Consider the following 23,763-nt stretch of genomic DNA (forward strand, 5'->3'; position numbering starts at 1 on the left):
AATATCATTGTGTTAGTCCTCAGACATTCTATTTGATCTCAGTGAGACATATGGGAGCATTTGTTTTACAATCTTTCTTCAGAATGTAATCATTTTTCCTGATTGCATATGTTTGGCATGGTGCTTTCCCTCCTAGAAGTGAATGAAGTTTGGGCAGCTTCCAAATCTAAACACACCCTAATTTCAAAAGCCACAATCCTGAGGGCTCAATTCCTGTTTACTGAGGAATTAAAGCCTTGTTAAACCACATAGTTACTAAATACATCTTAGTGATTTTTTTAAAATGAAAAAAACCTGCATAGTTTATTTAGGATTATTAACCAGTGTTGCAGTTAAATAGTGAAATCTTTATTAGTAGAGCACATCATAATATCTATACTTTAAGTATTGTATATTTTCTATTACTTACCCCTTTCTGTGAAGTATTTTGAAGGACACTATTTAAAAAATTTAGTGTATAAGAGTTCTGATATATAAAACAGGTACTCATATTAGTAGTACAAAATACAGGTGGGGTCTATTTTTGTATTCAACAGATGGGTCTGTCAAAATGGCTCCAGGCTTCATTCTTTTTTCCAAGCTTATCTTAGTTTACCTAGTTTAAAACCAGTTTTATTTGCCAAGATCTATTCCTTAAAATCACAATTCAAAATTTAAAATTATGCGCATCGCTTGTAGGTCAAAATAGCCAATGCAGGCACCTCATGCTTAAGGCTCTTAACTGGTTCTGGAAAAACGTAGTGTTAAGTGGAACCACGCTAAGCAAAACCCATTTCCCCATAGGAATTAATGTAAACAGAAATAATTCATTACCACCACTTCTTGTTGCAGCTTCTCACCACCGCTGCCTCTCCCCACCCCTCTGCATGCCTGTCGGCCTCTCTGGCCCCATGTGCCAGCTCACACGCAATAGCCCATGCTTCTGCCATTCCATCCTGGGCCCCCGCTGACCCCGATGGCAGTCCTGTGCTTCTGCCACTCCACCCTGGGTCCCCGCCAGCCCTGGCCCCGGGCACTGGTGGAGGCCCCACACTCATGCCTCCCCCCCTCCCCACTCGCTGCTTCTCGTTGCTGCTGCTTCTCCCCACCCACCCCCACCCATCCACCAGTTGCTCTGGCACTGTGCGCCAGCCTGGGCCCCTACTCCTGCTGCCCTGCTCCCCTGCCAGCCCTGGTCGTGTGGCACCAGTGCAGGCTCCGTGCTCATTCCTACCTCCCTACTCGCTGCCACTCACCACTTCTTGCTACTGCTACTGCTTCGCTGAGTGCTATAGCGAAACTGGCTCAGCGCTAAGTGAAATACTAATTTTAAATGAGTGCTATAGCTTTTATGAAATCAATGAGGATACATGCATATTTTTTTTCCTATAAATGAGGTTGCAGTCTTCTTCAAATACAAAGCCATGTTTTATCACCCTCAAACTTTGTTTTGAAAAATACTAGACTTTCCATATAGACAAGGGGTACATGCAAATATTACACTGAGAGCCACCTAACACCTAGTTAGGTGGATCTAAGTACTAGCCTACAGATTCATGGAGAGACTAGACTGAAGGAAAAGAATTGGCTGCCCGATCTTAGCTCCTTAAGTGAACTAAGTTAAATCAGGAAAGGGTTAGACTGATCTAACAAACATCTGTAAGTGCTTGGAGCACTGTCACTTGCCCCAGCCTGCACTTTTCCTACTCCAACCCATACCAGGCTATACTTTAGTCCCCCAACTTCATTCCTCCCCCTCCCCCCCATTTCCACTGATTAAAACAGTATGACCTTTGTTGGCCTAGTTGAAGCCAACAAAAGTCATATTGTGTCTGACATGTATCAGACATCCTCCTGGAGATGTGTTTGTGTCTGAAGCATTAGGATTTCTATAGATGTGCAAGATGTTTTGGTAAAGAAAAAAAGTAAAGCTACCACTGCTGTGTTGTTGTCTGTAATATTCATCCAGGGCACCAACAGGCATGTGGGGAAATAAAACATGCTTTACCAAAAGCAGCGGTGCAATACTTTGACCCAGTTCTGCAGCATCTATATAGATTGGGTACTTTGGCGGGACTTTTTGCTGCATTTCAGCTATTAGAAAAAAGCTCCACTAAAGTGCCCAAGCTATACAGACATTGGGAAAGCTGGGAGCAACTAACGTGCTGCCTCTTCTGGGTATCTGCTGGGCTTGGTGCAGGGCATGCTGAGATTAAAGTGCCAGTTTTTTTTTCCATATCTGCAAGCAGCATTAGAGACCAGTCTTATTGACTCCTGAATTTTCTGATGATGATTTCTGTCAAATAGCTCTTCTTTTTTATTAGGTACCCCTTTCTGGCCATTTAACTTAAAACATTTTAAATACCTGTAAATTTTAACTTTGATTCTTGTAAAAATCCTTAAGATTGCATGAAAATAAGACACATTTTGTCAATGATGATAGTACAGGGAAGATAACCATAGCAACAAAGAAAAAACATCATGTTTAAGCTTCAAACAACCTTTCTGAATGAGAGACTGAAAGTTTTGATAAAACTATACCTCCTTCTGATGTAGCCACCAGCAGATTGCATTAAACAACGTGCATAGATCCGTTTTCTAGACTGTGTTAAATGAGGAACAAGTTGTTTAAAGGACTTGCTCAAAAGTAGGAAGCATGTGTCCATAGTTAGAACAGAATGTTAAATTCTAAGGTTGCTCCGGTTACAAATTGGTATAAACCTCTTAAGTGAACTGTAAAATGGGGGCAATTATAGCTTTTGCATACCCTTGTGAAATGCTGTGTAATTTAGAGAAGAAAAAGCCGGAAGTAAGTGCAAAATGCATATTTTTCAGAAGAGCTAACTGAGACACAGAAATATTAACTGGTTTGGTTGTTAGTCACTGTTACTAATGGGCCTAGTGTAGTGTACAGCTAGGGGTTGGTGAGTGGGACAACCCGTAGGTGCAAGGCATACCTAAGTCACTCAGGAGCAGCTGTATCTGAAGGCAGGCAGAAAACTGAGAAGCAGCAGCAGCCAAGCTCTTTGAGTCCTTGGGACATGTAAGACTGACCACCCCTCTACTCCCTCCACTCTATTCTCCACCAATTATGTCCAGAGCACAAAGTGTGTTAGTTATGACTCTGTATTGGCTATGGAATTAAGGAACATGGGTAAATTCTTAGAAATAATTCTATAATATATAGAATTTGTTTTTATTAAACCAGAATTAGCAGCTAAATGTATTTATCTCTTCAAAGGTCCTTTATGCCTGAAACATATTAGGAAAACACTTTCCAAAGTAGTCTTCTGGTTAATAATGTGAATTAGTCTGCAAAGCTTAATTATTTTCTGTACCTGAGCTAGTAGTTATAGCAGATAGATTCTGAGTCAACCCATCATTGAAAGTGAGCAGAATTTGTGCTCCAGTCACCTTTGAAAATAAGATTTCAAATTTCAGGTGCTTTTGAAAATTTTATCGAGTACTTTTGAGAATTTTGTCCTAATTTAAAAATGAAGATAATTTTTTAAGAAAACAAATAGGAGTAAAGGGGTATAGTCAGCATTAAATTTGTAAAGATATATGAATTTCTCCTTACTTTTATACATGTTTAAATTTGTCCAGTAGGAAGTAAAAGATTTATAGAATGATATTGTCAAAAACGCCCACTGTTAGCAGAAATCTGGTCCCATTTAAGTGAAAAGAAGTTAGGCTACTCAATGGAGCAGAGATAAACCCAATGCTAAGTACTTTCTGAAAATACAGTTGCTAGTATTTTGCTTCTCCATTGGAATATATGTCCTAGAACTTGGAAGGAGTTCTGTAACACATTGTTTTTGGCTACACTATATAACAATTAGAGTGCATCAAAATAAAAAGTACTATGGCACTGGCTTTCAAAGAGGTGTCAAATGCAATCAGAGCCTAATTAATTTTATGAGAACCATCTGCTGGTTGTCTTCTATTTGATTAAAACCTTGGAGGGAAATAGAAAAACCCTTATATTATCTATCTTCAAATTAACAGATAGATGAACACTAATGAGAGAAAAATAAGCTAAAAGAAAACAATTCTGAGAAACACACTTATTACTACAGCTGATGTGCAGAGAATTCAAGGACAATGAGATATCAAGTAAAGCAATAACATTTGGGAAAGGGGAATGTTGCCATTTCTCCTTGCTTGTTGTTATTACAGAGATGTTATGTCCAATTTTTTAATGCAAACTCTGGATCTTTCTAATGAGCAGAACCTATTTTTTGCAGCCAAATTATCCTGATTTGGGGATTTGAAATTCAGAAATAGTTTTGATATGTTGAAGAAATATGGAAGAGAGTTAATAGGTTTCTCTCAGTTCTGTCTCTAAATCATACTTTTTTCATTTTTACCTTTGCCTTCTGTGGTGATTTGGTTTGTATGTGTACTTTAAAAAATGTTTAAATAAGAAGCAGAGCCCTATCCTCTTTGGAGATATCAGCAACTAATGCAAAATATGTAACAGAGGTCAAACCTCAAATGTATCTAGCATATATACTAATATGTTGTCTTAAGTGTATACTAAAAATTATACAGGCAGTTATTGCTGTAATATTCTATTCTTGCTTGTTTCAATGTATTATACAAAAAGTAGAAGGTAATTTTAATATTTTGTCCCAACACTGTTTCAGGTAAAGACAACCATAGTTTGGTTCTCTTTACTTTTTTTTTTTTAAAGATATATAACTGATTCAAGGCACATCTTCATGGGTTAGCTTAGGAGAAAAAAATATCTGAAGGTTGAATAGTATGTTTTATCTGGGGATCTGAAGAGCTAGGTAGGCTGATTTAAGTTATCAAATTTAATCATGATTTCTAGCAGGGAACTTCATTTTGTTCATATTAGAAAGAGAAAATCAAAATTTATATATTTGGAAAATCTCCCTCCCCACAACCCCACTTCCAATTATGAATAAAACACAGGTGGAGAAGATGTGATCTATCAGTTCTAACCTTAGAAGAACTTTGGACCAATTTTTCAAAAGTATTTAGGGATGCAGAAAGATACCTGGTGGATTCTTCAAAAATACTTACAAATTTAGATATGCCATTACCTTTGAAAAAGTGAGGGCCCATATTAAAAGAGTGTCAATACTTTTAGCAATATCATTCAATTGGAACCATCTGACTGCCCTGCAAATATGTAACCAATAACTATTTTTTAAAAAGTCAAATCACATTTTAGTTAAATTATGCACACTTAAAAACAATTTGGTTGGAAGTTAAATGTGAAATTATGATGAGTCAAACATGCTTTTAGCTATTAAATAATGCAGTTACATAAAATATGTTGTATAAATGGGCTTTCTTCAAATGTTATTGAACCTAGGGAGTGATGACTTTGAATTACATAAAGAATGAAGGGAAAAATCTTTAAATCTTTAGGTCAAGTCAAGCTTTTGTTGGTGTCATGTACTTCATTAAGAATTGCTTATATTAATTTAAGTCTTTACAATTGAGCAAATGCTGGCATTTCTAGGGTTCTAAAAGTACATTTTATAAATTTGCTATGTAGAAAAGTTTTACCTTAAATGATTTTGGTTTTTCTTCTGACTAGCAGATACAGTGTGGGTTCTGCCCCCCTTGGGATATAATGTTCAACCCAGTCTGGTTTCTACCCTGTCTTTGGGAAGTGCTGGCCTCCGCTAAGCTTTATGAATCAGGCCTACTTCTATTCATTATAGTTACTCCCACTAAGTTGTATAAACAATCTAAGAAGAGAACTGTAGTTAATTGTTACCTTGAAAAAGGGAGATTGCTAGCCTTGTCAACACCTTAAGAAGGTGTTTGCAAGGAAATTTCTCTGCATCACTGTTTCATAATGCATTCCCATTCCAAAGGTGTCAAGCCGTTAAAGGATCAACACGTCCCCCTATTTTTTTTTCTTTCTGTCATTGATTCCTTTTTCTTGTTTCTTTTGAGAAGATGAGTCTTTTGGCTATAAATTTGATCAACTGGAAAATCTGCATTTCAAATACTGCATGATGGCAACGCTCTATGCTGTGTAGCAGTCAGAAGTTAATCAAATACTGCCCTTATCTATATACAATTCTATTGGACTTTCTTTTTCTAGAAAATAGTTATTTCCATTTTGCTTTGCTTTTACTTCACACCTCGTACATATGTTTCTCCCGGAGTTCAAATGGGGAAGCATTGTCTCTCCATATACATATTAGTGTACAGGATTTAAATTGGGAAACACCATGATTTCTGTTGTGTCAATAGGAAGATGATTTTCATCATAATCCTAGCAAGCAAGGCCTGTAGCACTAAAACTACTTTTCCTTTAAGGGGTGGGAAAATGATGCAGTTAGTTTCTTTATTTTCTTGTTTCTAATGCAACTGGCATAACTAACAGCATCTGCAAAAGATGTTTTGCTATAAAAATTAAGGGAAATTTCAGATAAGATTATAAAATGTCCATAGCTCAGAGAAGGAATCATTTCATAAGAACTAATTTCTCTGGTGGGCAGAAAACTGAGGGCAGTACAAGAAGGAAAATTTGGGACTTATAGCTTATACATACACTAAAGAGACTAGCAACATTATCTGTGGTAATAATGAGAGGTGCATAAAGACAAAGATCCTATAGGTATGAAAAACATTGATAAACTAATATTAAATAATATTAAAACAAAAAAAAATATTTTTTGCAATTTCTCAGTTGGTCTAACAAAAAGTATCATTTTGGAACCAAGAGTTCTAGATTTTTGCATTTCTTTTTGGCTCAGACCAACACAGCTACCACATACACCCCTATTAAATTCTCTGCTTATGTTTAGTAAAGACATATTTCTAACCCTCATACTTGCGAAATAAAGTTGAAAAAATTGACCTAAGTATAACTGATACAGCGTTATATCTGTAGACAGCATGAAATGGTAAGAGGTATGAACTATCCCATTTATCTCTATGGGATGTTGGCTGTAAAACCCACTCATTTCATAGACATTAGGGCTGGAAGAGACCTCATAAAATCATTGGGTCCAGCCCTCTGAAAAAGGGCAGGAAGTCATCTAGGGTCAAAGAATCCCAGCAAGATGAATGTCCAAATGTTTCTTGAAAGTGTTCAGAGTAGGTGCTTGCACCACTCTGGGGAAAGTCTGTTCCAGGCCTTGGGGGCTTGGACAGTAAAGAAGTTTTTCCTTATGTCCAGCCTAAAATGGTTTTGAAGGAGTTTGTGACCATTGGACCTTGTCATCCCCTGCTGTACTGAACAGGTGTTCCCCCAGGTCCTGATGCACACCCTGATATAGGCTGCCACCAAGTCACTCCTAAGCCTGCACTTTTCCAGGCTGAAGAGTCCCATGGCTCTCAGCCTCTCATCATAAGGCCTGTTCTCCTGTCCTCTGATCGTGCACGTGGCTCTCCTCTGGACTCTTTCAAGCTTCTCCACATCCTTCCTAAATTGTGGAGCCCAGAATTGAATGCAGTACTCCAGCTGTGGCCTCACCAGGGCAAAGCATCCCCAGCTGGCAGGAGGTCCCAGGAGTCAACTTGCCAGCCAAGGGCTTCTCTGACACAGCTCAGTGTGTTGTGGAGGGGCTGGCTGGGGCCTGAGTGCTGCAGTGCAGGACTACCTAGCAGGCAGCCTGCAGTGCAGTGCCCTCATGCCCCAGCCAGCCTTGGTCATTTGTGTTGGGTAGTACTAACCTGTAACAGATTTAATTAGTTTACTCCAGCCAAATGGCACTGCACGTATAGTGGAACTAATTAATGAGCTCCCCAGTAAATGTCTCTTGTAGGTGTGCCCCGTGTTCTCTTAATGGCATCCTATAACATCATAACTCCTAAAAATACTTCAGCTAAGACCCAAATATTGTTGTTTCTAAGACAGGCAAGTAATGCATTGGGTGGTAACATAGCAGTGTGCATGTAAGATGCTTCCCATTACAATAGATCATTCCTGTCTACATCACTGAGATAAAGGCTGTCAAATCAGCATTGACAAACCCTCTTTCCTGAAAGTGCATGTTGCAGAATGTACAGATTATTACTGCTGTTGTAGTGATCTGTATTTGGTATTCATTACCGTGAACCAAACATCTTTCCGATCCTGTGCTTGGCAGGGAATATTTTCCAACTTCAGTAGTCAAGCCAAAGGATTCTGTCCCTGAGAATACCCTTGGGACATTTAAAAAGGTAGTGGGCATCTGAGACAGATGACACTCAACTCCTTTGCAGATCAGTTCAACTCATTAGAGTAATTCTGTAGCAGGTTGGGGGGTTGCTTTTTTTTTCTGCTTCCCCTCCAAGTGACTTGGGGTCCAGGGTTACTTTTCAGTTTCCACTGATATCTTTTTTCATTTTTTTGTTTTGTTTTTCTGGTTAGTGAAAAATAAAAGTACTGTGACTTAGAAATACATTTCAGTAATGTATTTTAACTAAGATCAGATTGTATCTGAAGACAACCCAGCTTATTCTGGAAAACAAAGAAATAGTACTTAAAAAAGAAACGCTTTGATCCTGAAGACTGTAGATTGCCAAAAACATTGGGATGAGGAGGGAAAATATTATCTCGATGCATGGTTGAATGAATAAATCTTTTGCAGATTACTAATAGTCAATACTATTATCTGGAAGATTCAGATATGTTCTGTTTTGTATCAAAAATATTTACTGAAAATCAGTCTAACAGAAATTAAGTAGTTTTATCGTAAACAGATGCTAGAAGTATAAATATAATTTTTACAGAAGTATCAGTATCTGTGAAGCTTAATTGAGCAACTTTTGAACAAATACTTTGTTTGTTTCTCCAGAGAGCACAATCAGATGAATTGGAAAAAATAGAAAAGCATAGCAAGTCATCCAAGGACAAGGAGCAAACCAAGTCTTTGGACAAACCTGAACAGTAAGGACCACTTAAAAAAACAAAAAAAACAAAAAAAAAATTATTCATGATTCTTGGGAATGTGAATACTACTTTGAATTAGGGAAGCCTCCTGTACTTTAGTAACCTAAATGGAAATATTATAAAAAAGAAAATAGAAATTAAATGCATACTATAAAATGAACAACATCATTTTCTTTAATTGTTCTTCCAGGTTTCTTTATGAACTTTCATTAATCCCAAACTTTTCAGAACGAGTCTTTTGTATCCTATTCCAATCAACATTTTCTGAAAGCATTTGCTCTATCCATCGCAAACTTGAATTGCTACAGAAACTGTGTGAGGTATGTTCTGGTCCGTATAAAGGTACAGCTAGATTTTCTGATATTTAATCTTACTTGTTCAGCTGTACTCATATTTCAAAAGTTTTCTTTTATTTACTTTAAGCACTCATTAAATCTGAAGGATAGCAGTCCTGCAGAATGGAACATTTTATGATTGTGCCTCAAGATCAAAGCGAATTTTAAGATTGGCTTTCAGTTCTGAACTATAACATCGTGAGTTTGCAGCCAATACACATAAGTCTCCAGGGAATATTGTACCTTCTGCTTTTGGCAAAGCAAAATCTTCTCTCTCCATTGTTACAGCCTCTCTTACTCAATATTCCAAATGAATGCCATTTTAGCTCATTTCATATTTATGCTTTGTTTCTTGGAAGTGTCCCTTCAACAAATCTGAAGTAACCATCTAACTTAAATGATCTGGAGACAGCAATATGTTCTTCCTAACAATAGATATAGGTTTATAAACACAGATTAGTATTATATAAAACACATGCACACTTCTATTTATTTATTTTATTAGGGATGAAATGCAGGCATTTTTGCTACATTTTTCAAGACATTACTTTGAAATGCCATGGTAAAAAAATTGTTGTGGATAGTATCAAATGCATAGCTGCTTTGAAGCAATATAGAATTACTTTTTGCACAGTCTGAGAGAAATATTTAAAACCTCCGGGCACACAATTTTTGTGTAATGGGCTACTTTAAAAGAAAAGCACTTTTTATTTATTTTTAGAAATGCTTAATCACTAAAGCAAGGCCCTGGATGTTCCATGTGGTCAGATGTCTGGCCTGGGTAACAGTATAGCAAAAGTACTAGGGAGTTGGAAAGTGTTGTACCCTGTCTCTGAAGTTTATTACAACGCCACCTCTTTTTCCTTTCCGTAAAGTTGTTAGTAATATAAAACTTACAAATATCCATTATTTACAATTTTAGGTGCAAAGAATTTAATTTGCTGTATGTTTAAGTAATCTGATAATTTTTTCAACGTTATAGCCACAATATTTTTGTAAAGTGCAATATACAATTAATATCTAAACCACTTAATCTGCTAAAGATTGACATTGACACATTGTTTTTAAGAAGTAATTATGTATTACTAAGGTTTTCAACAGAGAATTTGTGTGTGTGTCCTATTTTACAGACATTGAAAAATGGGTCAGGAGTTATGCAGGTTCTGGGTTTGGTTCTTGCCTTTGGAAACTACATGAATGGTGGAAACAGGACGCGAGGGCAGGCAGATGGATTTGGACTGGACATTCTTCCAAAGCTGAAAGATGTCAAGAGCAGTGTGAGTTTATTTCAGATTTTTAGAACGATAGAATTAGAACGTTGTGTTAAGTGCTGCTTTATCTCCCTTTTCTAAATAAATGGTTTGAAACTGAATATGTAGTTAAATCTAGTATTAAATGGGAGTACAATCATCATGCTTGTGGAGGGAGTTTATTTGTAGAAACATTTGGAAGTCTATTAGTTTTCTCAATGATGAACCATTTTTTATCTTAAAAATAAGTCAACTTTTGATTTTATTAATGTGCATCTGAATCTCTGCAGCGGTTATTCTCAGTGTTTTTAGACTCAAAGCATCCCTGAATGGACTGAAGTTACCCTTAATTAGACTCAAGTCCACTTCAGAAAATACCAGTTTTTAGTTTTTACTTGGTGTTTAACTACAGGATAATGGAGCGGTTTTTCTGTTGAAAAGAAGTCAAATACCACCACAGGTTGGAATGTTTTTAACACTGTGGATTCCTTGGGGTTTATCTCTGAATCGCGTTTGAGCGCGTAACAGTGCTAATGTTGTATGACACCCTACGGCATCCTTGAAAGAATGTCAAGGAACTCCAGGGTACCATGGCACCCTGGTTAAGAATCATTGCTCTACAGATTGCATATTTACTATTTTTTTGCTTTCACTGATGAGTCTTTTCTTCAGTACACCTATCTTTTACTCTTAATGATAAGTATGAGACGTGAGGCAGAAAGCAGGATAGAGATGCACCATCTAGACTGAATCAGAGATGCATAAGTTTTCATGGGCAAAAGCTCACTTCATTCCATTGCATCTGGTTAGAAAAAAGATATCTGAGCATACTTAATCAAGTTTCTTGTGTAGATTGGTTGCAGTTAGCCATGTTTCAGAAGTGGGAACCATTATAAATATATAATATAAGTAGACACACACATGCTGGCAAATATTGATTTTTAGAATACTTGGAAAAATGGGAAATAGAAGTAGAAAAAGCCTGAGCTGTACAATAGACATACAGAACTATCTATCTACTAGACTTCTACTAGATCTAGACAATGACTGACTTGTGCTGAAAAATTTGTAAAACAGGGTTCATTATATGAATCTGCATTATATGAATGACAGGAAGACCTTGGAATAATTTTATACAGGAAGGATAGTGATGGCTAGTTTTCTATTAGTTAAAGTTGCTGACCCTTGCTATTTGAAGCTACACAGGAAACTTGGGTGAAGGGGGGTGACAGGGGAAAGTATTCCTGATGAGGCATAAATTAAGGCCACTGCTATTGTGATCAGGTGATTTAGATAAGAATCTCGGAAAAAAAATTATTTAAGTAAAATAAAGAATGAGAAAAAACTAAGGGCTAGGTATAATAAAGGACTTTAAGGTATGTAGGTTCAGTACTGGAATACCCATTTCAGTGCTGTGCCACAACATGCTGTTTCTCAAATCCAAGGTAGTGAAGCGTTATTTGTTCAGCACTGTGGTCAAGTTAATTCACTGCATCACAACTGCATCTTAGCCCACATCACTGTGTTTAGATGGCTATGATACTTTTACTTTTGAAAACAGTGTGCATGGAGAAGTGCATGGTTGTATATTTCAGTATGCTCAACCATCAGTATCAGATATTGCATTGGAGTCCCAAATAGCCAAAATTTGATATTTAGAGGTTTTTTGTCACTCGGGGAGCATTAAGATATATGCAGACATTACATGTAGATGGACCTAACTTGGGTTAGGTCAATCTAAATGCTGATTTCTGCAGAGGTTGTGGGAAGTTTAAATTGGGCAAAAAATGGCAGTCCTGATATAAATCAGTTCACTTGGTGAGGTGAACTAACTTAGATCATGAATGGGTTAGCCAAATCTAGTCAATGTCTGCACATGTTCAGCTCAGTCAATTGCCCCAGCCCTGGTGATGCACTCTTCCTATGTCCCTTCCCACCCTGGCCAGACAGATTATTTTTAACAACCCCACCCTCCCATCCACAAGCTGACAAGCTCCCAGAGGCCCACCAGCTCCCCCACTCCTGCTGCCCTGCCCCCTTTGGATTTGCTAGCAGACCCAGTGATCCTGTCTACATGTCCTTCTACCCTGAGTTACTTGCACCAAGTTCTCAGCATGGCTCCCAGCATGAGTGGACATCTGTACATCCCACTCCAGAGCTAGTCTCACGGTTTAAGGCAAGCTGTGTGATCATAGACTGGGTACAGTGAATGTCTACACATACCCTTAGATGCTCAGAGAGCTGATGCAAAAAATGAACACACTGAAAAAGTGTTTCTAGGACTAGTTAGTAGGAAAGGCTTATGCCTATGCATACATCTGCACTCCTGTTTGCTCTTCAGATCCAGAGCCTAGAGTCCTCTCCTGATGAGTAGGTGTCTAAAACTTAAAAAAAAACAAAAAACAAACTGAATAGGGCTCACTCTTCTTAAAACGAGGCCATATTGGAGCATTTGCAAGGGAAACATTTTATGCTACACTGTATCAGAATGTTGCACTGCCTCAGTTCTGTAGAACCCGATTATTGATTTCATAAGCAATGGATACGGTGGGAGTTCATTTTTTACCCTTAGATAATACTACCAAAGCTAAAACACACAGTTTGTGTTTTGAAAAAACATGAAGATGTTAAGCTTGTATAGCAGTAATTCTGATAAGAGCATTTACTGAGCAAAATTAAAATCTGGCAAGATGATGCATAAATATATGTATGTGTAGTGCCTCACAAAATACCAAGGAGCAAGTTTTGGCAGCATGATTTTCGAGTAAAATGGACTATATTCATACCTTTTTCTGTTTTGCCCCTTAATTTAGATATTTTAAGTATTATTTAGTGGGAAATCCATATATATTCTGTTTTTCCTAATACGTTAAAAGATTTCACTTTTTTATAAAATTCAAGACCCCCAGTTGATCAAGGTATTTCAGTATTTGTTTAGTTTTTAGCTTCATAAGTTGCTCTTTGTTCAGCAATAATTTAAAGGTGTGTTTTAATTTTAACAGCATAATTCAGTATGGAATACTGGCTTCCATTCTGGATTTCTTTTGCTCTTTTAAACTCAAAGAATTTTTCATAGTTTTGCATAACATGAATACAATCTGCCATAGAATTAATATGATTTAGCAACACAACTATTGGGTTTTTTTTCTATGCAGGATAACAGCAGAAGTCTTCTATCATATATTGTCTCATATTACTTGAGGAATTTTGATGAGGTGAGCAATAATTATCTTAGCCAATTTAGATACACTTATTATCAACTGCTTTATTTAGTTTTATTTTTTACATTTATTAAAGTGAATTAAATGTGTTGTACATAAGTAATTTCTACTATCAACTATTTGTTCTAGTGTGTAAAGTTCTCTTCCTTTTAGCATGTCCAACTTAAAAAAATGTTTAAGCATTCATTATATTTTTGTCAGGACGCTGGAAAAGAGCAATGCATCTTTCCTCTTCCAGAACCACAAGACCTCTTTCAAGCTTCACAAATGAAGTTTGAAGACTTTCAAAAGGATCTTCGGAAACTAAAAAAAGATCTGCGAGGTACTATAAGTAGACCAAATTATAACTATATAGGCAACCTATAGTTCAGTTCTTTGTTTTTTGGTTCATCACTATGCATGCAAAAGTACAAAAATTATTATGTAAGTTTTAATTCCTAAATTTTGTCTTGGACTCTTGACTTTGCTCACTATATTGGTTGATGTTTTTAGGACTGATCGACGTATACTGGAATGGTGACTTTTCTCTAACAACTGAAGAATAAATTTGACCAGTGTCTTCAATAATTTAATTAGCTCTTAGTAGTCTTTGGTTCATATACTTTGTGCTAAAACAATGTAGGCCTGAATATTGCTTACTAGGTGAGAAATATTGATGAATTTAATATGTTTAATGCTGCCTTATGTAGCCTATGTTAAAAAATACATATGATACATTTTTTTCCTTTTAGTTTAGAATTATCAAATTTTAGGGGGAAAAACTCACCTTTTTAAATTGTAAATTTTAAAAGCTATTAGAGAATGGTATCCTTGCTTTACTATAAGGAAGCAATTTATATCATATAACATAATTTTTATTTATTTTTTAATATTGTGAACAATTGTATTGCTCATGAATTTGGCTAAGTTAAGTACTGGCTTGATCTGTACCAATATAGTCAGATCAGGACCAGTGTAGTCAGTTCAGGAACCAGGAAACTAGCTCTGGGCGGGTCATTGGCAATGTTGTTTTCTTCCTCATGGGATGTCAAGAGGGGATATGCATACCCCCAAGGTTGTAGGGATATGCGCAGATGAGTAGGGACAGAGTGCTTGGTAGCGGTGTCTCCCTCGGTGTTTTTGCCTCTAACCTGGGGGAGGTGAAGGGAAAGGGACATGCTGGGTTCCACCAGCCCTATGTAGCACACTGCAGAGCCTCGCTGCCCCCTCTTACAGAAGAGCTGCCAGGGTCTGAATGGCGGGGGGGGGAGGGGGAGTGCACTTTGTGCCCACCTCTGGCAGCATGCAATTGGCCAGGTGCAGAGCCCATCAACAGCCACAGAGTCGCAACCAAGCATGTGAAAGTGGCATGACATGTGGCCAGGCAAGGCAGTGGTGGCCACCACATGTGACCCCCCCTCCCCCAAACCTGTCCCAGCACCACTGCTACATGCACCCCCTGGAGGGCATGGGGGGGTGTGCCCCCAGATCAGCACGCAGGGCAGGGCAGTCTGTGGGCTGCTGCAGCCTGGGGCTGGGGCAGCACCAAGCTGTTTCTTGTGGGGGTGTTGGGCTGGGAGGGGATTGGAGGGGGTTTGATGAATTTTGGGGTGGCTGCAGACCCCCTACCACAGCCCCTCTCCCAATGCCACTCCTTCCCACCCTGAGTGCAGCCCAGACAGCCCCCTGCTCAGATCTGGGCCCCCCCAGCCCACCTGGTGGGGGTCTAGCTGGGGGAGCCCCTGCTTCCCTGTGCAGCTCAGTCCCACACCCTATTCCGGCTGTGCAGTGCCTGCCCCAGCCCCACTCCCTTCCTCAGTTTCTTTGCAACTGGGCTGGAGGTGCAGTTCAAGACGCCCACAGTGCAGGAGGGAGTGGGGCAGGGGAAAATCATTCACTCATGCCTCTGCCCCACTCCCTCCTGCATGGTGGGAATTGTCCCAGCCCTACTCCCTCCCTCATTGCTGTATGTGTGGGGGCAGGCAAATTGAGGCCCCCATGATAAGCGAGGAAGAAGTGCAGGAGCAGGGACTAGGGTGAATGGAGCCATGGCTGGGCCAGGTGACTGGACAAGGAGAGGCTCCCAGGCCTGCACTTGTCCCACCACCCGGCCCAGTCAGGGCCCCACTCACTCCAGCCCCTGCTCCTGCCTGTGCCCCTCGCTCCCTCCCTCACAGTGGGGGCCTCAGGACCTCGATCTGCCCTGCCCCGCCCAGCCCTTTTCCCCTCCCCCACTCCTTCCCTCACAGACTTGCCTGGTGTAGGGGGTGAGGATGGTTGTGCATGCATGCATACACCCCACTGGATAATGTTTTATCTCTCTGCTTATGTAGCACCAACCCCACTTCCACTCCCTCCCTCCCTCCATCACCATGGGGGCCTTGATCTGCCCCCTCCCTCCTTAAAAACAATAAAATATATAAAGGGACATATGAGCTGAAACATTGAGACTGAAGGGGTACACTTGTTAAAAAAGGTTGAAAACCCCTTCTGTAGGATGTTCTCAGTTTTATGGTTCCTTGTCTGTGAGGCTTCCATGGCTCAGGCCCATTCTAGTCTTACATTCATAATGAAAAAGATTCCAGAAAGGTTGCCTTGGCAACTTGTTCCATTGCCCAATTGTTTTTACAATTAAAAAGTGTCCCCAGAGATATAATTTAAATCAGTTTTGCTAGAATTTTAAACTCATTGACTCATGACCTGCCCCTTGTGTGAAAGAAATACAGTTTTTCTTCCTCTTGATAGGAACCTTTTGCATGTTGGAAAACTGCTATCATATGCCATCTTTATCCCCATACTAGGTAAAACCAGATTCCTTCATTCTATGGCTTACATTCCAGCTCCTTTATCATCTTCATTTACTATTTCTGTATTCTTAACTTTTTGACTACCTACTTAAAATGCTGTGCAACCAATCTAGACAGAGTACTCCAGCTGACAACAGTAAAATGAGTGATGACTGACTGAGGCACCAGACCCAGGTGCCTGCTTAGAGGGGCTGCATGAATGATAGCCGCTGCTTCTGCCACAGCTGGATTGGCCCCTGTTGCCACCACTGCCCCCCAGGGTGCAGATCCTGACCCTTTCTCCTCTGCCAGCTGAGGTAAAACCAGTGTTGAATAGACTGGTCCTCACTTCCCATGCCTTGCACACAGCACTTCTGTAAAGTGAATAGAAAGGGATCATGGTTTCATGGCCTGATAAACCTTTCTATCAAATTCATGAATTCAGGGTTTGGGCATGCAGTACAGCTATTGGTATTCCAGGCCCAGATGTCTAAGTAGTGCCCCTGTTCCCCTCAGAAGAGCATTCCCAACCATTAACACCCTCCTCTTCCTGTTTGGTGTAGTGCTCATGAACTCTGCTTTCCTGAAACTATTCCTGATTTCTGGTCAATGGGGTTTGTTCCTTCCATCAATTAAGTCATCTGAGGCACTTCAGTAGTAATAATAGTACCTGTATAGAGAGCCTGAAAACACTTATTTATATTTATCTGTATCTGCTGTACTCTGGTACTTATAGTACTTCTAACAGTTTCATTCTGTGATCTATTTTACGTGTCCTTTAGTCTTTAAGGTTACTGCACACCGAGGCACGATTCATAACTTCTAACTAGCAAGTCATGGTTGTGTTTGATGCTATGTGGGATTATATATATGCCTTCAATCCCCCAATTTTTTTAATATGTATACCATTGTGTAGTTTGTGCAGATGCAGAGACACGTCTGTCTTTAGCAGAAAAGATAAACCTGCAGGATTATGCTAGATTTTGTCATAGCTTTAGGCTCAAAACAAAACAACCCTGCCCCCAAAATTCCTCAAGGTTCCCCACATGAACTAGAATGAAAGTTTAAGGTGGAAGTGGTGGCACACACTAGCCATGCAACTGCCATTAAACACATTCTAAGAAGCATTTTTTCATAATATCATAGGATATGCAAAGGTTATTTTTGATGTTTTCCCATTTAGGATTTTATTTTCATTCTATATCAATATAGAGACAGCTTTGTATGATAATATACACAAAATCAAAGCAGTGTAAGTTTACTGCCAAAGTAAGCTTCAGCCATGTGAAACCAGTTCAGGCTATAGCTTTCTCATTTAAGGGACTTACTCTTACCTTTATGAGCATGAATGTTTATAGGCCCTGGTTCAGGAAGATGCTTTATATTTAGGCTTGTTTAAATACTTCCATGAATCCTGGATCAAATTTTCTATATACTCATATAGACATTTCATGCTCTTTCTCTGAGAAATTTCACAGGAAGATAGCTTTGCATTGAAAAGAGCTGAAATACTTCCACCCTTATGGAATAATTGGGCTCTATGAATAAAGGACCTAAGCAACAGTATATTATTTCTCTCTTTATACCCTGACCCATCACCAGGATGCAGCCTAATCTCTTTATGGCTACTACTCCAGCCCCGAGGTTGGAAGAATGCCTATTTTGACACTGTGCCCCTTTTTAAATTTGCCATGCCACTTGAAAGGTAGCTGCAGATGCCAGGGCACCGCCTCCAAATTTCCCATAGCACAAAGCAATTTAGTGCCACTTTAGGACATCTTTTAAATGTTCTTTATGGAGTGTGAAGAAACCTTCCTAAAGCCAGTCCACAGCCTTCCCAGCTCTAATATAGTTCTTTGGTGCTGAATGTAATGTTTGTTATTCAGTTCACTGTTTAACTTAAGACCAAACACATGACACCAATTCCTACATGAGAGAGAAAAGGTAAGAGTTTATTATAATGTCCTGTCCACACAAGAGGCCCTGACTATATACTTTTTTCCTACCTGTGCATACATTGTCTTTCTCTTGGACAGAGTTCACAAAATTTATGGGAGATGCAAGTTTTTTTTTCCTGGTTTCAACAAAAGAGGGATCCTGATTACCCTATATGCCTTTGCACAATACTGCAGTGTCATCAGTAAATTTCATGATGACATATGTCATTTTATAGTTTGTAGTAAAAGAGACTGCTGTGTCAGGAGATTGCATCTTTGCCCTGATCTGATTCTTGAGAAACCTGTTGTTGCAGCTAGATTAGCTGAATGTGTCGAGAAGTAATAACCCATGTTGTGCCTGTTAAGTTTATAATCAACAATAACTGTCACTGTTTGATGCCAGCTATTAAAGAAGCGGTAACCATTGCCTGAACACATGACAGACCTTCTAAATGACCTGCTAGAGACCACATCACTAAAGATGTACCTATGGCAGCAGCCAGGATCTCTGCATTATCTGGGAGACATGTCTCTGGACTACAGTAAATGTCCTGTTAAAAATGCCAACTGTCCTAAAAAGTGCCACTCTCCATGTACATGAACAAGCTACTAAAAACAAGAAAACCTTCCTGGGGAATGTTCTGGTGATTGAAAGTTGAGCCAAATCATTGGACTCTAGACATTGCACCCCAAACTGGTACAAAATGTACCAAGATGAGGACAGTAGTTGACATTAGTCATGTCTGAAAAGTTGCACATATGTACTGTGGCTCATCTCAACTTCTCCTTTCCTGACAAAAAAACCCTATTTGTACTTGAAGATGTCAGACCAACCTGGTGGCCTTCTATGACCAGGTCACAAAATCCTTAGATGCAGGTGATGCGGTGGATGTAGTCTTTCTGGACTTCAGGAGGGCCTTTGACACTGTCTCTCACTCCATTCTCATTAAGAAATTAGGTGGCTGTGGCATCGATGCCTACACAGTCAGATGGGTCACAAATTGGCTGGAGAGCCACACCCAGAGAGTGGTGGTGGACGGATCATTTTTGACCTGGTGGGATGTGGGCAGTGGGGTTCCCCAGGGCTCAGTCCTTGGGCCCACACTGTTCAACATCTTCATCAGTGACTTGGACGGGGGAGTGAAAAGCACCCTGTCCAAATTTGTGGATGACACTAAGATGTGGGGAGAGGTGGGCGCACTGGAGGAGAGGGACAGGCTGTAACTAGATCTAGACAGGTTACAGGGGTGGGTGGAGGAGAACAGGATGGGATTCAATACTGATAATTGCAAGGTACTCCACCTAGAGAGAAAGAACCAGCAGCATACCTACGGGCTAGGGAACTCTCTTCTTGTCAGCAGAGAGGCAGAAAAGGATCTTGGAGTCATTACTTATTCCAAAATGAACATGGGCCACCAATGTGGGGACACGGTCAAGAAAGCTAACCGCATCTTGTCATGCATCCACAGATGCATCACGAGCAGGTCCGAGGAGGTGATCCTCCCCCGCTATGTGGCACTGGTCAGGCCACAGTTAGAGTACTGCATCCAGCTCTTGGCGCCGCACTTCAGGAGGGATGTGGACAAAATCGAGAGGGTCCGGAGGAGGGTCACTTGCATGATCAGGAGGCAGCAAGGCAGGCCCTATGAGTGGAGGCTATGGGACCTGAACCTGTTCAGCTTCCACAAGAGAAGCCTGAGAGGAGATCTGGTGGCTATCTACAAACTGATCAAGGGGGGCCAGCAGGCTATGGGAGAGACCTTGTTCCCCTGAGCACTACAGGGAGTAATGAGGAACAATGGCCATAAGTTGACTGAAAGTAGATTCAGGCTAGATATCAGGAGGCACTACTTCACAGTCAGGATGTTTAGGAGCTGGAACCAACTTCCAAGGGAAGTGTTGCTCGCTCCTACCCTGGGGGTCTTCAGAAGGAGGCTAGGTAATCACCTTGCTGGGGTCGTTTGACCCCACTACTCTTTCCTGCCATGGCAAAGGGTTGGACTTGATGATCTGCTCAGGTCCCTTCCGACTACCAACTATGAAACTATGTCCTTGCAGATTCAGAATTCTGAGCAAGTAGCGTCAGTACCAGATGGGGTTTATATAGGAAGATAGCTATTTAATCAGAGATCTCAAAATGGATGCTACTGAACTGTAAGGCAAGTAAAGAACAGGGCTTAATATGGAGGCTAAATAAGGTCAAATCTTAATCTGTGAAAATGATAAACTCAGTCCAAAAATTCCCAAGGCTGTTTCATGGAGTAAAAATCTGAAACAAGCCTACCCAGTCAAGCTCAAGAAAGGATGCTTAACTTTTCTTGCCCGTAGCACATTCCACTGCCCTGATGAAAGCTGTTAAGAAAAAAATACCAAGTCATCATCCATCAGGGAGTTGTTGAGGTAGTTCACTGGCTTTTCTGTGCATGAACCCACTGTCATCTTGACGGAGCCTTTTAGTGATTCACACATCTTCATTACAGTCTCACCAAGACTCTGGAATGTCAATGCTAATCCATGCCAGCAATCAAGCACCCACTTAGCAAAATGCAAGATGCTAAGACTTCAGCACGCTCAATGCTAACTTGGAATTTAACAGAGAGCAAACAGTTCATTACTCTGGTCAGGAGATACAGATTCAAATGCCTACCATTTAGAATATCATCTTCACACAAAATCTTTCATGTACTGAAGGAAGTAGTCTTCTCTGTTAGAATCATAGACTCATAGAAAATTAAGGTTGGAAGGGACTTCAGGAAGTCATCTAATCCAACCCCTGCTCAAAATAGGACCATCCCCAACTAGATCATCCCAGCCAAGGCTTTGTCTAGCCGTATCTTAAAAATTTCTGAGGATGGAGATTCCACAACCTCTCTGGGTAACCTGTTCCAGTGTTTTACTACCCTCCTAATGAGAAAATTCTTACCATCTAACCTAAACTTCCCTTGCTGCAACTTAAGACTGTTATTCCTTGTTCTGTCATCTGTCACTACTGAGAACAGTCTAGCTCCATCCTCTTTCAAACCCCACTTCAAGTACTTGAAGGTTGCTATTAAATCCCCTCTCAGTCTCCTCTTCTCTGGACTAAATAAGCCCAGTTCTGTCATTCTCTTCTCAGCAGTCATGTGCCCCAGTCCCTGAACCATTTCTGTTGCTCTGGACTCTCTTCAGTTTCTCTGCATCCTTTCTGTAGTGCGGGACCAAAAACTGAACACAATACTCCACTCCATATGTGGCCTTTACCAGTGCTGAAGAGAGAGGAATAATCACTTCCCTTGCCAAGCTGGCAACACCCTTACCAAGGCATGGACTACTTCAGCCTTTTCTGCATCCTCTGTCACTACCTTGCCTGCCCCATTCAGTAAGGGACCCACACTTTCCCCGATCTTCCTCTTGTTGCTGGCATACTTATAGAAACTCTTCTTGTTCCCCTTCACATCTTGTTAGCTCCAACTTCAATTGTGCTTTGGCTTTCCTGACTTCATCCCTGCATGCCCGAGCAATACTCTTATACTCCTCCCTAGTTGTTTGTTCAAGTTTCCACTTCTTCTAAACTTCTTTTTTGTGTTTTTGTTTACTGAAGAGTTCCCTACTAAGCTATGCTGGTCCTCTGCCATACTTGCTCTTGATGATCTCCTGTTCCGTGGCTCTCCCCACAAGATGCACAATGATAGCTTTTGCAAAATAGGGAATACTTTAAGAAGTGGACTTTCTCTGAACCTGAGCAAAAGTGTCTTTGGAAGAGATGGTGCCTATTTTCTGGGCTCTGTAATTACCAGTGCCTGAGTACACCCAATAAGATCAAGATGGAGACCATCTCCCAATTTAACTTAACTGAAACATTATATAGCTATGGTCAGTTTAACCCAGTTTACACCCAGAATTATACCCTTTTTGTGACTAGGTTCCATCAGAGTGTGGGTATGATGACCGGGGTGATGCATAGTGGGTGCACGTGGGAGCATGTGCACCCCCTGAGCATGGTGGTACACTCCCTACAAAAACTCACCAACCCACCGGTGACACCACTGGTGGCATCTGTGGGTGATCTGCAATCACTGCTGGCCATTGCCGTCACTGCTGGCAGTGTCTGCAGGTGGTCACTGACCCCTGGTTGGTGCTCTCCACTCTGCACCCCACCAACAGCACTGGCGGCATCTGTGGGAGTTCCCACTTACCGCCACCATGGTCCTGCTGCCACCATGCCACCTGTCCCCCAGCTGCCGGGGGCACATGTCATTCATGATGATGACCTATGCAGAAAGCGGTATTGAATAGGATCAAGATAATATTTTTCCATGCTCTCCTTGGCCATTTTTGACCCAAGCAAACTAATCATCACCTCAGCTAATTCATCATTTTGTGCACTAGGAAATTTGTTTGCAAGAAAGCTAACAATGATGAAGTGAGACCTATAGGATATGCACTGAGTGCATTCTCACATAAAGAAACTTTGCACAGATAGAAAAAATGTTTTCTGGGGGGGGGTTCCCTGTGTGCAGAACTGAAGATTAATATAAAACATTACCCTTTTTCCTCGTTTATGGATGCTGATTTACAATGTCTTGAGTTTTGCTATCCATGCTATGGGAGAATATCACACAAAATACAAAAAAACCCTTGTATTAAACATAAAGGTTGCAAGATAAAGTAAAGTAAAGTCAGGATATTCCAAAACTTAAAGTTGCTTCAGCAACATTAAGTTGGCCGCTCAAAACCTTTTTACATGTTTTGTAGAATAAAGTAATGCATTTAAAGTTAACAATGGAATCAAGTCAAATATGCATTAATGTTATTTTTAACATTTTAATATAGTTTTTAATTGGAAACAAGGTTGAATGTGGAGGTAATTGGCTTTCAGGTGCCTTTTTCTAATTATTTATTCAGTTTGTGCATTCTACAACTTTATTTTTTGGCTAATGCAGCATATAAATTCCAAGAACCAGCAAGAGCTAAACCATAAGACCCAATACTGAAATGTATACTAAGCACCCCTAACAAAAGATAAACATACTATTTTGTATTTGAAGTCTATGGTAATTGATAACACTCAGCATTATCCAGGACATGTTCGTCTCCTAGAAGTATCAGTTTTGACCAGAAGTGTGCACACACCATTTTTTCATTATGACTTACTGCTAATGTATTTAATCCCTATTTGGTTATTAGGCTAATATTTGAATACAACGAGTTGTTTGAGATGTTCTATCAACCCACATATAAAAAAGGGGGAGGCATTTTTCTTCAGCCTTCAAACACCTTATCTTGAAACGGATACTGATTTTTAAAATAGGTTATACCTGAAACTGTTTTGTAACCATAACAATAGTATCTGATTCCAGCCCTATTTTTACATCTGTATATGTTGGTAACATATATAAGCACATGCAAACTCAAATCTTTATGA

General features: G+C 40.0%; 1 protein-coding gene across 1 annotated transcript in view; it reads left to right on the top strand.

The window, feature by feature from the left end:
• The window catches only part of FMN2 (formin 2), a 246,295-nt gene that overhangs the window by 146,645 nt on the left and 75,887 nt on the right, over positions 1-23,763 (top strand). The window contains exons 9-13 of the mRNA XM_090044786.1: positions 8,757-8,848; positions 9,042-9,171; positions 10,317-10,463; positions 13,592-13,651; positions 13,859-13,979. Coding sequence (XP_089900912.1) covers positions 8,757-8,848; positions 9,042-9,171; positions 10,317-10,463; positions 13,592-13,651; positions 13,859-13,979 — 550 coding nt within the window. The remainder of the gene's footprint in view (positions 1-8,756; positions 8,849-9,041; positions 9,172-10,316; positions 10,464-13,591; positions 13,652-13,858; positions 13,980-23,763) is intronic.

Source organism: Crocodylus siamensis, chromosome 1, assembly GCF_052110815.1.
Source record: "Crocodylus siamensis isolate JL-2025a chromosome 1, ASM5211081v1, whole genome shotgun sequence".
Classification (NCBI taxonomy): domain Eukaryota; kingdom Metazoa; phylum Chordata; order Crocodylia; family Crocodylidae; genus Crocodylus; species Crocodylus siamensis.